Consider the following 15,052-nt stretch of genomic DNA (forward strand, 5'->3'; position numbering starts at 1 on the left):
CGCACGTTCAGGTAATCAATCGGTTCAAGAGGAAGCCGGTATATAAAGCTGTCCCTCACCTCTATCCCGTGACAAGTTTCAAAGCATCCCTCCACCACCCCATCCCCTCACTCTTGGCTGGTTTCTATCTGAGTTAAGGGGGGGGGGGGGCATTCCTATTGCAATGTTCGCTGGTCCTGGAGATGCAACCACACTTATACCCCGACGACCACGCAAAGGTAGCTTTCATCATTTCACAGTTAAATAGCAAAGCGCTTCAATGGGCTGAAACTATTTAGTTGCAAAATAGTACAGTCACCCAGTCTCTCACCAGTTTTGTGACCCACTTCAAGGAAGTGTTCTGTAGACCAGCCGGGGATTCATTGATTGGTGAGCAGTTATATCATTTAAGACAAGGTACAATGACTGTGAATGTAAATGCTCTTAAGTTCAGGACCCTTACTGCCGCTAGTGGATGTAACAAATAGTCTCTGTTAACCACCTACCATCAAGGCCTGGATCCACGAGTGTAGTTGCATCTCGCTGCATACGAGGATTCCATCGGGCTAGAACGATTCATCCAACTCTCCATTCGCTTCGCCACTTGTATGCAGTCGTGTCTCGAAGAGCACCAGGGCCAGTCGCTACTAACATCATCCCTCGGCCGTCCAGAATCCATTCTTACTGCTGCTGATGTTTCCATTCCAGTCAATGCTCTCCTCGACTCCGGGTCAGCTGGTAAATTTTTCTCTGGCGCCCTCTGCCGCCAGCTCAAACTCAAGACCACAGTCATGCCGTCCACATACCAGATCCACTCAATAACTGGAAAACCTCTCAGTCATAGACGGGTTCATCTGTGTGTCGGACCAGTGCAACTCCAAGTTGGCATTCTACACATCGAACATCAACATCTGCTGGTTCTGGAGGAATCCACTGCTGATGTAATTTTAGGGTGCCCATGGTTGGAGCAGCATAATCCTGTCATCTCATGGAAAACTGAAGTGGGGCGATAACTGTTTCCCGAACTGTTTTCCTGTGTTACCACTGCATTCCTCTCCTCGTCCAGAGTCTCTTCCTGTCTGTACTACTTCCATCGAAAGTCCTGTGGAGAAACGTTCGGTGGATATCCCTCCTTGTTACAACCCCTTCAGCGATGTCTTCTGCCCAAGGAAAGCCTTCAAGCTGCCTCCACACCGGCCATATGACTGTGCCATCGATCTGCTTCCGGGTGAGTCAGTGCCCCATGGGAAGATCTACCCTCTGTCAATTCCCGAGAAGAAGGTCATGGAGGAGTACACCAAGGAGGCACTACAACAAGGCTTGTATCAACTACCGGGCACTCAACAAAATCACTGTCAAGTTCTGCCACCCACTTCTCCTCTCCCAGCGACTTTGGAAAATCTTCGCGGTGCCACTGTGTTTACCAAGTTGGACCTCCGCAGTGCTTACAACCTCATCTGAATACATGAGGGGTACAAATGGAAGACAGCTTTCGTGACCCCTACTGGACACTATGAGTACTGCATCATGCCGTATGGCCTGGTCAGTGCCCCCTCCGTATTTCAAGACTTCATCCACGAGGTGCTCCGGGAGTTTCTTCACAAGTTCTTTCTGGTCTTAATTGATGACATCCTGATATACTCCCGAGCATGGCCGAACATCGCCACCACGTTGCGGATGTCCTGAAATGCCTGAGGGAATTCCATCTGTTCCTCAAGGCTGAAAAATGCTCTTTCCGTCAACCCTCAGTGCAGTTCCTTGGCTACAACATCGACAGCAGTGGCATCCAGAAGGACAAGGGGAAGGTTGAAGCCATCAAGAAATGGCCAACTCCATCCACCATCAAAGAACTCCAGAGATTCCTAGGGTTTGCTAATTTCTACTGCAGGTTTATCCAAAACTACAGCTCCATCACAAACCCATTGACCAACCTCCTCCGCAACAGTCCCAACTCTCTGTCCTGGTCACCAGCTGCCACCGATGCCTTCAACACCATGAAAGAAGCCTTCATCACCACTCTACTCCTCATTCATCCTGATCCAGAGAAGCCCTTTGTAGTCGAGGTGGATGCTGTGGGAGCAGTGTTATCTCAGCAGCAGGGGAATCTAAACTCCATCCATGTTCCTTCTTCTCTCGCAAATTCAGCCCAGCGGAGAGAAATTATGACATTGGCAACAGGGAACTTCTGGCCATCAAGCTGGCCCTGGAAGAGTGGAGGCATTGGTTGCGTCTCCTCCCTCTCTCTCCCGCTGCAGACTCCGCTGAACCATGCCCCCCTTGCCACAGTGGCTTATTGAAAAAAAATCAGACTAGAAGTCAAGACAGCCATATCCTCAATGTTTTTAATGAGGTGGGATTTCTAAAAACCTGGGAATAACAAATCCATATAATCATTTCCTTAATTATGACAGGAAAGGCTCAATAGAAATTGAATATAAAAGTCCAGAAAGAGGGCATCCTTGCCGTATACCTCTTGTTGCAAAAGGTCTGGTCAAACAACCATTGATCCTGAGCATACTAGATGTTTCACTGTATAGCAGTTTAATACAAGAGACAAATTGTGGACCAAAGCCAAAGGCTAGCCAGCATAGCTATATCATTGTGAGTACAGTAGACATAATAAATGTCATGAAATCTTAACCCATTTAATCCCAAATTTTTCACACACATTGAAATATCTGAATGAGGTGTCATTAGTTGCCCCTTGAAATAATCAATAATTATTTTTTGAAAGTTTTATGAAAATGTATGTGAAAAAATTAGTTTTATGTTTGGCCACAACTGTGACTGTGTAATGAGGGGTCAACAGAGAGGGGATCCATTTGCAGCTTTTTATTAAAAGCAAACACAACAAGGCAAGGGAAAGGCAGAGACGTAAACAGGAACAGGCTGAGGTCGAGGCAGGCAGCAGGCAAACAAAGTTCAATAGACAGGCAGAGATCTGGGCAGGCGGCAAACATACACAGTCCAAAAACAGGCAAGGGTAAGGGCAGGCAGCAAATATTCACTCAGGGGAAAATAGTCCAATTGGTAACAAGAGTAACAATCCACAATAACGCTCAGAAATGATAACCAGGGCAAATCAAGACTTCGCGGTGTGTGTGTGTGCTGCTTATAAAGCATGAGTGTGATGTGATGCAGGTGTGCATGCAATCGGTCCCAGGAATGAGGGCCTCTGGGAAATGTAATCCGAAAGGTAAAGAGTCAATATTCAGGTGAGGGCTCCCTCCGGTGGTGCGAAGGAGGAAATGTGGGAGTCTCACTTGTAATAGACTGGTGGAAATAATGTGTACGTTATACTGAAAATATACTCTATACTTGGACTAGATTTTTTTTAACACTTAAATTTGCACTAAACATTTTGTATTTACTTTGTAACAATAGCTATTCTATCTAAATTGTTTTTGTTGTTTTTAATGGGGCAAAACAAAATCATGATTTTTTATTATTTAAAAGAAAATGCAAACATATCGAGATCTATATTGAATAACATAAACATTTCAACAATATCGAGATATCAATTTTTTTTTTTTAATATATCGCCCAGCCCTAGTCCGTACATCTTCCAAAGTATATTCAAAATTTGTTGTGACTCTTCTGTCTCTTCAATTTTTCTTGTGCATGCATTGTTGTACACTCACTGGTACACGGATACGGACGGCCTAAGTATATGCGCTCCTTTACATCGCTCAGGGAACCAGCTGTGACTTTGTGGAATAGACACTGTGCTTCAAATGTGTTGGTATACTAATATAGTCTTGTACTGTTCAATCTTTCATTTGTATTATGTATATAACAATATAAAAGCTATCAGTTGAAGTTCCTGAAAGGTTTTTTGAATATAGATCAAATTAGATCTGATAGGTCTATGAATATTGAACTAGAAGGTTGGCTGTTCCTGAATATTCAAACAACATAGTACAATGAGATGGTCACTGAGCTTCTGTAAGTATAAAACTGAGTCATATTAGGGGCAATCCTCACACAGAGTCTACTATAGATCTATCATGGAAATGTCAAACTGGGGAGTGCCAAATGCAGATTATCAAACAATCCAATACTGCTTTATAAACAACAATTTGTCTTGTACCAGAAGTATCCGACCTGAAGCGGAGTACATTTTTGTGTATGTTTTCGTGGCTGTAACATCAGTGTTCACCGTGTTTCTGAACCTGTTGGTGATCATCTCCATCTCGCACTTCAAGCAGCTCCACACTCCCACCAATGTGCTGATCCTCTCTCTGGCAGTGGCTGATCTGATCGTAGGACTGATTCTCATGCCAGTGCAGGGAATGAAACTGATTGAGTCATGCTGGTACTTTGGGGAAATATTTTGCTCTATATTTCCTCTTATTCTTTATGTGGTTGTTGTGGCATCTCTTGGTACTTTGATTATTATATCTGTGGATCGATTCATTGCTGTGAATGACCCTTTGCGATATCCAATGAAGGTCAATAATATCAGAGTTGTTGTTTCTATTGTTGTAAACTGGTTATTCTCCTTCTTATATTCATTTTATCTTTTGTATGAGTTTTTACTGTATCCAGAGAGGAACCACACATGTGTTGGAGAATGCATAGTTGTTGTTACACTGGAAAATATAATACTAGATGCTTTTGTTTGTTTAGTGGCACCTTGTTGTATAATTATTCCTTTATATGTGAAAATCTGCTTTGTAGCAAAACGGCAAGTGAAGCATTTAAATTCAGTCCCAGACAAAAAGGCCAGATCAGAAAAAAAGGCTGCAAGAACCTTAGGGATTGTAGTACTGGTTTATCTTCTTTTTTGGACGCCATACTATTTATATTCTCTTTCTGGAGGACATGATGAAAATGACGCTCTTATAATTAAAGTAATGGATTGGATTGTGTGCATGAATTCCTGTATGAATCCATTTATATATGCTATGTTTTATCGATGGTTCAGACTGTCAGCAAAATACATTTTGACAATGAAAATATTTGAACCTTCATCTGCATACTTAAATCTGTTCCCAGAAGAGAAATGATCACTTACACTCTCATGCAAATGTAAATGAGATATTGTGTCTCCAAATGAAAGAGTTCTTGTTTTAAGCACCTCCTTATAGAACATTAGATGGCATGTAACAGCTGTTTTTTTGTTTATATAAAAAAAATGTTGTCTAACATGTATATGTTGATCATATTTATGAGTGACACTATTTGCTCTGTTTGAAAATGAAAGATGCTTGGAAGATAGATGTTAAAAGAACATTTAATATTTGTCACAGTAAAGCAGTTATTACAAACATAATCTTTAGTTTAAATGAAAGAAATGTACTTTATTAGAAGAAAGCAAGGTACAATATATTTTAAAGCATGGCCATGGTAACTGTGCACTTACAGTAAAACAATTGAGACAAATTTCACAACATGAGCTTAATTGATGGATTGATTGATTGATGATGGACAAGAGGGATGTTTAATCATTATAATGACAATTATTATTAAGCTCTTCATATCTACTGTTTTTTGCCTGTTTTTTGCCTTATAAAAAAGAATGAATTAACCAGTATGACATCCAATTAGTTATGCACTCATTTTGTATTTCTACAGTGTGTTAAGAATTTACATTAAAAAGGTATTTACTAAACCACAATTTACGATATACATTGCATTAACATGAAGAATATTTAATTGCCAACTTGCAGAAATTTTCCACACACACACACATATATATATATATATATATATATATATATATATATATATATATATATATATATATATATATAGGAATAATATTTTCAGTTTCATTTTATACATTTATGAGGGGAAAGATGTGATTCATTAACAAGTCAAACAATCCCAACTGTGTTTAGGCTAACAGCTTTCATTGATGTGTCGGGTCCTCACAATAGAAGCAGTACTGACCATTTTTGCAGGAATAAGAGGGAACTCATCCCCTATTTAGGACATATGGCATAACTAATCTGCTCCATATTAGACACCAAATCAAGCTGTGATATGAGGTCAAACATATATATTGTAAATGCGGAGGGCAATTTCACAGGTCACAATAGCACTCAAATTACTTACATCATTACATATTCCCCTCTATTAGACAGTTTTATTGTCTAGAGGAGTGCTTCTAAAACATGTCCTGGAGAATGTGAAACAGTGAAACCACCAAAATGATTAAAAATGACTGAGCCCACAAGAGAGACAGGAGTGTCCAATCCTGCTCCTGGAGGGCCACTGTCCTGAAGAGTGTCAAACACACCTGAGCCTGCTGTTCAGGACTACTATAAACTTCCAGGCAGGTGTGCTGGAGCAAGTTGGAGCTGAATTCTGTGGGACATATACATGTTAAGGTATGAAGTGAGAAGAGGGGCCTTTCACCCCACTCAGTGTAAAAGACAACCAGTATTGAAATAAATACTTTAGCCAAAATAATGAGTTTTGCATAATACAATCTCCATTTCAGCAAAGTTATAAAAAAATATATTTGATCAAATTAGTCCAGAAAAAAAAAAAATGTTTCTGCCAAATCACATCAGGCACCAGCTAAATTTAAAGCTAAAATGCAGAGTGAAACAGTTTTTGCACTCTCAGAAAAAAAAGTACAACAGTCTTTCAAGTTACTAATACAATTTAGGTAACAATATGTACAATTAATAATATGTACAATATTATTCCTTTGTGGTACTAATATGCACCTTTTAGGGGCAAATAAGGTACAAAGATGTACCTTTTAAAAGCATATCACCCTATTGACAGCTTTTGTACCTTCCTAAAAGAGTGTAAAATAATAAAAGTGAAAGAAAAATACATAAATAAAAACCAGGAACTGCATGAATATACAGTTTCCAGCTGTTTGTGCATAATAATCATTCTCCTATATTAGTTATTTATTTGTTTTAAACAGCAGATTTAATATTCATCCACTTCTGGTCATAGTTTGGAGACAATGAGCATATGAACTGTTGCCCCTCCCCACGACCAAAATCATTTGTCTGTGGATGAGTATGAAACAAGGACTGGTGCGATATTGTCCTCCTCCACTTCACAGAAAAGAGAATTTTAGAATGACATGACAGTAATTTATGACACTATATTAAACAGGAAGAACAGCTTGTTCCCCACGTCGTATGTCATCAGTGTTGGGGAAAGTAATGCATTACAATATTGGGTAATGCTTTAGATTACAGCCTGGAAAGTACTGCGTAATTACAATGTATTTACAGCGTAAAAGTTTATTTATTATTATTTACTGTATACTATTATGATAGACAACAATCTTATGTTTCAGAGCAATTTAGTGAGAACATACACTGCACACCTTTTTCTAATAATAGAGTACAAATATATGAAGGCATTTTTAAAACTTGTGGGGTAGGCGACATAGTGCATTTACACAGTATTTTGTTTTTATTGCAGAAGTGCACTGATTGAGTTGTTTCAAGGCAATATTGCAATTTTTTTTAATACAGGGGAAATATACTTGTTTTATGAAGTTACAGGGTAAGTTCAATATAAACACATATACACACACAATCTGATTGTCACAGTTCCCCTCTGTCCCGGACTCCAACTCTCATCATCCTCCCCGTCTCTCACCTGCACGCTCTTCCCAATCAGCACTCCTTCATCACGGATTCCCCACACCTGGATCACCTCATCATCTCTCCCTTTTTATGGACTCACTTGCATTCATTCTTTGTCGGTGCTATTGTTTGCTTTGTGTTGTGTAGTGGCTTTGTTTTGGTGATTAAACCTGTTTTGCGTTGAAGTCCGTGTCTGTGTTCTCTCCACTACTCACAACCGTAACACTGATATCACTTGGAAACCTTTATTTGAAAAACAACTTAATTCAAAACAGATTTACAACACTTCTTATTCGTTTCTGATGCCAGTTCTCGTGCAAGTTTCACATGAAACTCCCGCGGGAACACCACGAAAGCTTGAAGCTTTACGTTGCTTATTACAATGTGCTTCATCAAAAATGAAGTCGACTCTCATCCACATGCTGGTGAAAGTTGGATGGAAGTGAAATGATGAGTAAACCATGAGAACATTTCTGGGTGTACTGTATTTTCTTTTCATACATAATACAGAATAGCAACAGACATGGGATTCTTTCTTAAGATTTATAAGTGGAAAGACTAAAAAAGAAGGAGGAGGAAGCTAAGCAAGAGAGAAGAAAAAGGCAAAACATGCTACTTTCTGCCAAGATTTTAGAATTTGAAATAAAGTTGATTTTAAAAAATAATAGTAAATGAATTTAGACGTGTTGTAAACCAGTTTTGAATTGAGTTGTTTTTCAAATTAAGGTTTCGGAGTCAGTGATATCAGATCAAGAGGGTAACAAGCGCCACTTTAATTTACAGCCCGCAATGTCATTCTTACCCTGTAACTGTTACGGTTGGTTGCAGGAAGGAGCACAGACGAGGATAATAAATCCAAATACTAGTTTATTGACTTAATCCACAGGGTAACAGGCATATAGATACAACACAACTTACTCAAACGGTGAACGGACCAAGACTGAGTGAACAGGGGGAAACTAAATAGCAAACATAACAAGGATGATTAATAAGACACAGGTGATACAGATGAATTAATAATGAAGGTGGGAAACAGAACATGTAATCATAGAATGCAAACAGAAAGTCCATAAACTGAAACTGAAACTAAACAGACTGTGACAGTAACTACGGAACAAGAGTATATTTCCCCTAGTATAAGTCCCCCTAGTTCTAAAATACTTACAGTATAAATAATTCATTATTTTTTTGGTTGTTACCCCTTTATTCCACCGGACTTTACATATTGTTCCCCTTTACTTACATGTACTTACTTTATAGGTACAATATAATTACCGGAAGTTACGCTGTAAATACATTTTAATTAGCAGTACTTTCTGGACTGTAATCTAAAGTGTTACCCAATATTGTGTTACTCCTTAAAAAAGCAAATAATTGTGTTTCTTAGTTACTTTTTACGCACTCAAGCTCGCCGGTTGCTACGCAGTCAAACTCTCTGGATGCTATGGACAAAATGGCCGCTTCGCCAGTGCCCTCGGGACCTGCCCTGGAGACCTCCGTACCTCCTGACCTGCCAGCAGATCTCCAAGGCACCCCCCCCCCCCCTCCCCAGTTGTTCCATCCACAGCGCGAGGACGCGCCTTCCGTACTTGTCTTTCGTGTACGACCCTCTGCTGCCTGTCTTTGGACTGTGTATTGTTTCCTGACCTGTGAGTGATATCTGCCTGTCCTGACTACTGCCTGTATCTTGACCACAATTCTGCCTGTCCCTTGCTGTTCCTGTTTGCCTCTGCTTAACCCTGCCTGTACAACCATGCTTACTTTTAATAAAGCTTGCAAATGGATCTCTGCCTGAGTCCCGCTGCGTTACATAAACAATTAATAAAGAAATTGAAAACACAAAAGAAATTGAAACCACATTTTTCCATTGGGTTACACACATGTTGTTGACTGCATAACTGCATTAATTACCTACAAGGCCTAGAAGAGAGAAAGCCTCTGCCAAAACTAAGTAACCAAGTAATGTAATTAGTTTCATTTTTGGGAGAAACACAATATTGTAATGCATTAATTTTAAGAGTAGTCTTCCCCAACACTTGTTATATTTACCTTCCTGTCTCAATTGTCAACTCAGATTATGGATTAGCAAAGATAGAAGTGTCATTGATAGAGCTGACAATAAATCATCTGTTGCAAGACTTTTTTTTTTTTTTTTTTTTACAGAGTTAAGGCCCGGGTATACTTGCATTAATAATATAATGCATCTCATGCGCAGTTGTGTCCGTACATCTTCCAAAGTATACTCAACCCCAGATGGTCGAGTTCGACACATTTACATTCGACACAGATACATTTATTGTGACTCTTCTGTCTTTTCTATCTTTCTTGCATGGATACTCAAAGTATACTCATTCCTTTACATCATTCAGTGAACCAGCTGTGTAGAAAAGACAGTGCTTTGAATGTGTCGGTATACTAATATAGTCTTGTACTAGGATAATATTTTTTAAAAATCCAACTTCAATCTTTAATTGGTATTATATATATATATCAATATAAATGCTTTCAGGTAAAATCTTTTATGAAAGGTTTATTAGAATATAGATCAGATTAGATCTGATAGGTCTATGAATATTGAACTAGCGGGTAGGCTGATAACTGAATATTCAAATATCATGGTAAAATGAGGTGGTCACTGCGCTTCTCTAAGTATAAAACTGAGTCATATTGAAGGCAGGCATTCTCACCCAGAGTCTACTCTCCAAGATAGATCTGTCATGGAAATGTCTAACTGGGGAGTGACAAACAAGAACAATCAAACAATCCAATACTGCTTTCCAAACAACAATTTGTCTTGTACCAGAAGTCTCCGACCTGAAGCAGAGTACATTATTGTGTACATTTTTGTTACAGTAACATCAGTGTTCACCGTGTTTCTGAACCTGTTGGTGATCATCTCCATCTCGCACTTCAAGCAGCTCCACACTCCCACCAATGTGCTGATCCTCTCTCTGGCAGTGGCTGATCTGATTGCAGGACTGATTCTCATGCCAGTGCAGGGAATGAAACTGATTGAGTCATGCTGGTACTTTGGAGAAATATTTTGCTCTATATTTCCTTTTATTGCTTATGTGGTTGTTGTGGCATCTCTTGGTACTTTAATTATTATATCTGTGGATCGATTCATTGCTGTGAATGACCCTTTGCGATATCCAATGAAAGTCAATAATAACAGAGCTGTTGTTTCTGTTGTTGTAAACTGGTTATTCTCCTTCATATACAATTTTTATCTGTTGTATGAGTTTTTACTGTATCCAGAGAGGAACCACACATGTGTTGGAGAATGCATAATTTCTATTAATTTGGAAAATATAATACTAGATGCTTTTGTTTGTTTAGTGGTACCTTGTTGTGTAATTATTCCTTTATATGTGAAAATCTGCTTTGTAGCAAACTATCAAGCGAAGCATTTAAATTCAGTCACAGACAAAAAGGCCAAATCAGAAAAAAAGGCTGCAAGAACCTTAGGGATTGTAGTACTGGTTTATCTTCTTTTTTGGATGCCATACTATTTATATTCTCTTTCTGGAGGACATGATGAAAATGACGCTCTTATAATTAAAGTAATGGATTGGATTGTGTGCATGAATTCCTGTATGAACCCACTTATATATGCAATGTTTTATCGATGGTTCAGACTGTCAGCAAAATACATTTTGACAATGAAAATATTTGAACCTTCATCTGCATACTTAAATCTGTTCCCAGAAGAGAAATGATCACTTACACTCTCATGCAAATGTAAATGAGATATTGTGTCTTCAAATGAAATAGAGCTTTTGTTTTAAGCACCTCCTTATAGAACATTAATTTTGTTTTAAATTATGGTGTCTAACATGTATATTGTGATTATATTTGTGAGTGACACTATCTGCTCCATTTTTCATTGAAAAGGAACGATGCCTGGAAGATAGATGTTAAAAGAACATTTAATATTTGTCACAGTAAAGTAGTTATTACAAAGATATAATTTAGTTTAAATTAAAGAAACCTACTTTATTAGAAGAAAGCAAGGTACAATATATGTTGATGCATGGCCATGGTAACTGTGCACTTACAGTAAAACAACTGAGACAAATTTCACAACTTAAATGATTGATGATTGGCAAGAGTGATGTTTAATCATTATAATGACAGTTATTATTAAGCTCTTCATATCTCCTGTTTTCTGACTGTTTTTGCCTCATAAAAAAGAATGAATGAAATAACCAGTATGACATTCAAAGTTCATCATAGTTATGCATTCATTTTGTATTTCTACAGTGTGTTAAGCATTTACGTTAAAAAGGTATTTATTTCACCACAGTTTACAATATACATTGCATTAACGTGAAGAATATTTAATTGCCAACTTGCAGAAATTTTCCATAAATACTCTTTTTTTTTGAAAGAGTAGTGTATTCAGTTCCTGAATAATATATATATATAGGGGAAAGATACTGTGATTCATTAACAAATCAAACAATCCCAACTGTGTTTAGGCTAACAGCTCTTAGTGATGTGTCGGGTCCTCACAATAGAAGCAGTACTGACACTTTTTGCAGGAATAAGAGGGAACCCAGTGTGCCTATAGCTTGCTTTATTTCTGTTTTGATGAGTGGCAGAAAAAGTAAGGCCTATTTAGGACATATGGCATATCTAATCTGCTCAATATTAGACACCAAATCAAGCTGTGATATGAGGTCAAACATATATATTGTAAATGGGATGGCAAGTTTGCAGGTCACAATGGCACTCAAACTACTTACATCATTCCATATTCCCCTCTATTAGACAGTTTTATTGTCTAGAGCAGGGGTTTTCAAACTTTTTTGTTACTTGAAGTACCCCCTGAGATTTTAAGTGTATATTTCAATAATTTAATAGCACATTTGTATGTTTACTTAAAAAATATTGATTATTTATCCCTTTTAAAGTTTTTATCAGTATTTTACATTGCTATTGTTATTACACATTTGAACTTGGGATGTGATGGTGAGGAAATATTCCTACCTGTTTAATCGACGTGTGACAACACTAATTCAAAAGTGAAAGTAAAATGCTCACGGCCGCATGGGCATTCATAACGGCTCCGTGCCACGCACGGTCATGAACATCCGGAAACGCATTTTAATGATGGGTTCATTATTATTCTTAATGAAAAACACAACAAAACATATGTCAAACTCGCTTAAGGTGCTTTTACATTTCGCTTTGAAACCAAATCTTCCTCCATCATCTTATCAGTCAAAGGAGGTGGGCGAAGTGAGGTGAAATGTGACTCCTGCAGCTGATCTCTACTATGACTCTCGTTCAGCCCACGATGAATTGAGCAGACACGTTCAGTTCTGTAACTGAATGGTCACATGGCATGCAGATGAAAGAAATAAAATTATATTTTTTGTTAGCATGTTTTTTTTCGATTTTTTATTTGAATATTATAATATATACGCTTGTCATTAACTTACGAACCCCCTGCAATTTCCTTGTGAACCCCAGTTTGGGAAACCCTGATCTAGATCAGTGCTTCTCAAACCTTTCCTGGAGAATGTGAAACACTGAACCCACCAAAATGGCTAAAAATGACTGAGCCAGGAATGAGGAGGTAAGAGGGGCCTTTCACCCCACTCTCAGGGCTCAGAGGCTCCTGGGGCAAATGGCATCCGCAGCCGCAATCACGCCGCTCGGATTGCTTCACATTCAAGTCCCGAGATGGGCGTGGCAGAGCAGTACGTTCCGTGTTGCCGTAACACCGAACTGCCGCCGCACTCTCACTCAGTGGTCGGACCCGTCATTCCTGCGGCCTGAAGTTCCCCTGGAACAAGTGTCCAGGCATGTTGTGGAGCCACGTACAACGGGCATGCAGTCTCGGGTCTGTGGACGGGGCCTCAGATGCATTGGCATGTCAATTGCCTCGAGTTGCTAGCAGTACGTCTTGCTCTGGGCCGCTTCAAGGAGCTGCTATCAGACAAGCACGTGCTGGTCTGCTCGGACATCACTGTGACCGTTGTGTAGCGGTTGTACAGTTATTAATCAATTTATGGGTTGGATATATGAATATAATAAACCATAAAGCTTTATGGTCAACTATGACGCATATATCAACCCAAGCCTCGCTGGAGAGATGGTGGTCCCGAAGGATGAGCGAGATGGAAGCGCATCACCGTGACGTCCGGGAGAGACGTGCGTGAGTGGCCGATGGATGATTCATATGGAAGTAATTCAGTAGCAAAACACGAGAGGTTGCTGATTTGAATGTGAGAACTTGTCGTATTAATATTTGTATTTGTAAACTGAAATTTACACTCACAGCCCTGATGTGAAACGCTGAATTGCACACGCAGACAACAATCAAAACACCCGTGTTACGAAGTTGTAGTTGCAGATTAATAGTTACAAATGTGTAAAATGGCATTCACATAAACAAAATGACAGACACAAAAGTGTGAGACATATTTACTTTTACACTTTACTTCAGTTTCGCTGTACAGCTTCAAGTCGCCGCTTACAACCTCTCAGATCTGGCAGTACAAGTTCAATTCCTGGCGCTTTGACTTTTGCTACTCTTTTTGCGATATTCCTGTAGCAAAACTGACTTGAGCACTTGAAAGCAGAAGTGAGAGAGCAGAACGGGGGTGGGGGGTGAAGGCGTTTTATTGGTCGATGCCTGACCAATGAACAACGCCATCCAGTGCGACTTGGCATGCGGAAAGAAATAATTGCATATGTATGAGACAATATTTTCATTAAAATATCATTAGTTTTAGCAGGTTTTTAATGTTACAGTAAAAGAGTAGTAAAGTTTTGCACCACCAAAACAGCGCGATCTGCTCTACATAGTGACGTCATTGCATACAAAAATGTCCCATTTCATTGGCTGATGATATTTGTGATTAATGATATTTTAATTATATTTTAATTTGAATGAAAACAGGGAAACATGTGATTAATGAAAAACGAAGCCTCACATTGTTTCCAGTCATGTGAATGCTTCACTTTGCCTGTCAGAATGTTTGAACCCAGACCACTACTATATGAAAGTTCAAGTCCATTTACTAAACATTTTAAATATATAAGCCTGTAGCCTATATTACATCATCATATGTTCTGTCATATAGGCTAAAATAAACACACAACAGCACAATTTACTTGCATCAAACTACTCAGTAGGCTATGTATTATTAGTAATTATTATAATTACTCTTTTTGTTGATCCATTTCATTTATTGCCAAACTTTAAGATGTGAATTATATTATTGAAATAAACACATTTACTGTCGTCAGGTTTTCATTTGTGTTTAATGGATAAAACAACGGAGCTGCGATCTCATGTTTATGGCTGCTGTAAATTTTACCTGCCACAAGATGGCACTGTTTTCGACACTTTTGATGCTTTGAAACCTTTATCGGAACGTTTAGAGAAAGCTTCAAATATTTAACAATCTTCATTTTCCCATCCCTACTCAATGGTTTTAGGCCTTTTTGCAAATGTTTCAGTCGAATTTAGCTGTTTTACTGAGCGTTTA

The 15,052-nt window shown here is 38.7% G+C and overlaps 3 protein-coding genes across 3 annotated transcripts; all 3 read left to right on the forward strand.

Moving 5' to 3' along the window:
* The first annotated feature begins 1,628 nt into the window (after positions 1–1,628).
* On the forward strand, positions 1,629–2,276 carry LOC125276396 (uncharacterized mitochondrial protein AtMg00860-like). The gene is made up of 2 exons (XM_048203814.1): positions 1,629–2,150; positions 2,235–2,276. Exons 1-2 carry the CDS (start codon positions 1,629–1,631, stop codon positions 2,274–2,276), a joined length of 564 nt encoding a protein of 187 aa, XP_048059771.1.
* A 1,703-nt stretch (positions 2,277–3,979) lies between these two features.
* On the forward strand, positions 3,980–5,525 carry LOC125277667 (trace amine-associated receptor 7c-like). Its single transcript, XM_048206130.1, has one exon. The coding sequence runs from the start codon at positions 3,987–3,989 to the stop codon at positions 4,986–4,988; it is 1,002 nt and encodes a 333-aa protein (XP_048062087.1). The 5' UTR covers positions 3,980–3,986; the 3' UTR covers positions 4,989–5,525.
* A 4,614-nt stretch (positions 5,526–10,139) lies between these two features.
* Positions 10,140–12,318, forward strand: LOC125277668 (trace amine-associated receptor 7c-like). The gene has a single exon (XM_048206131.1). It carries the CDS (start codon positions 10,265–10,267, stop codon positions 11,264–11,266), a length of 1,002 nt encoding a protein of 333 aa, XP_048062088.1. The 5' UTR covers positions 10,140–10,264; the 3' UTR covers positions 11,267–12,318.
* Positions 12,319–15,052: the final 2,734 nt, after the last annotated feature.

The sequence above is a fragment of the Megalobrama amblycephala genome, linkage group LG10, assembly GCF_018812025.1.
Source record: "Megalobrama amblycephala isolate DHTTF-2021 linkage group LG10, ASM1881202v1, whole genome shotgun sequence".
NCBI classification, from domain to species: Eukaryota; Metazoa; Chordata; class Actinopteri; order Cypriniformes; family Xenocyprididae; genus Megalobrama; species Megalobrama amblycephala.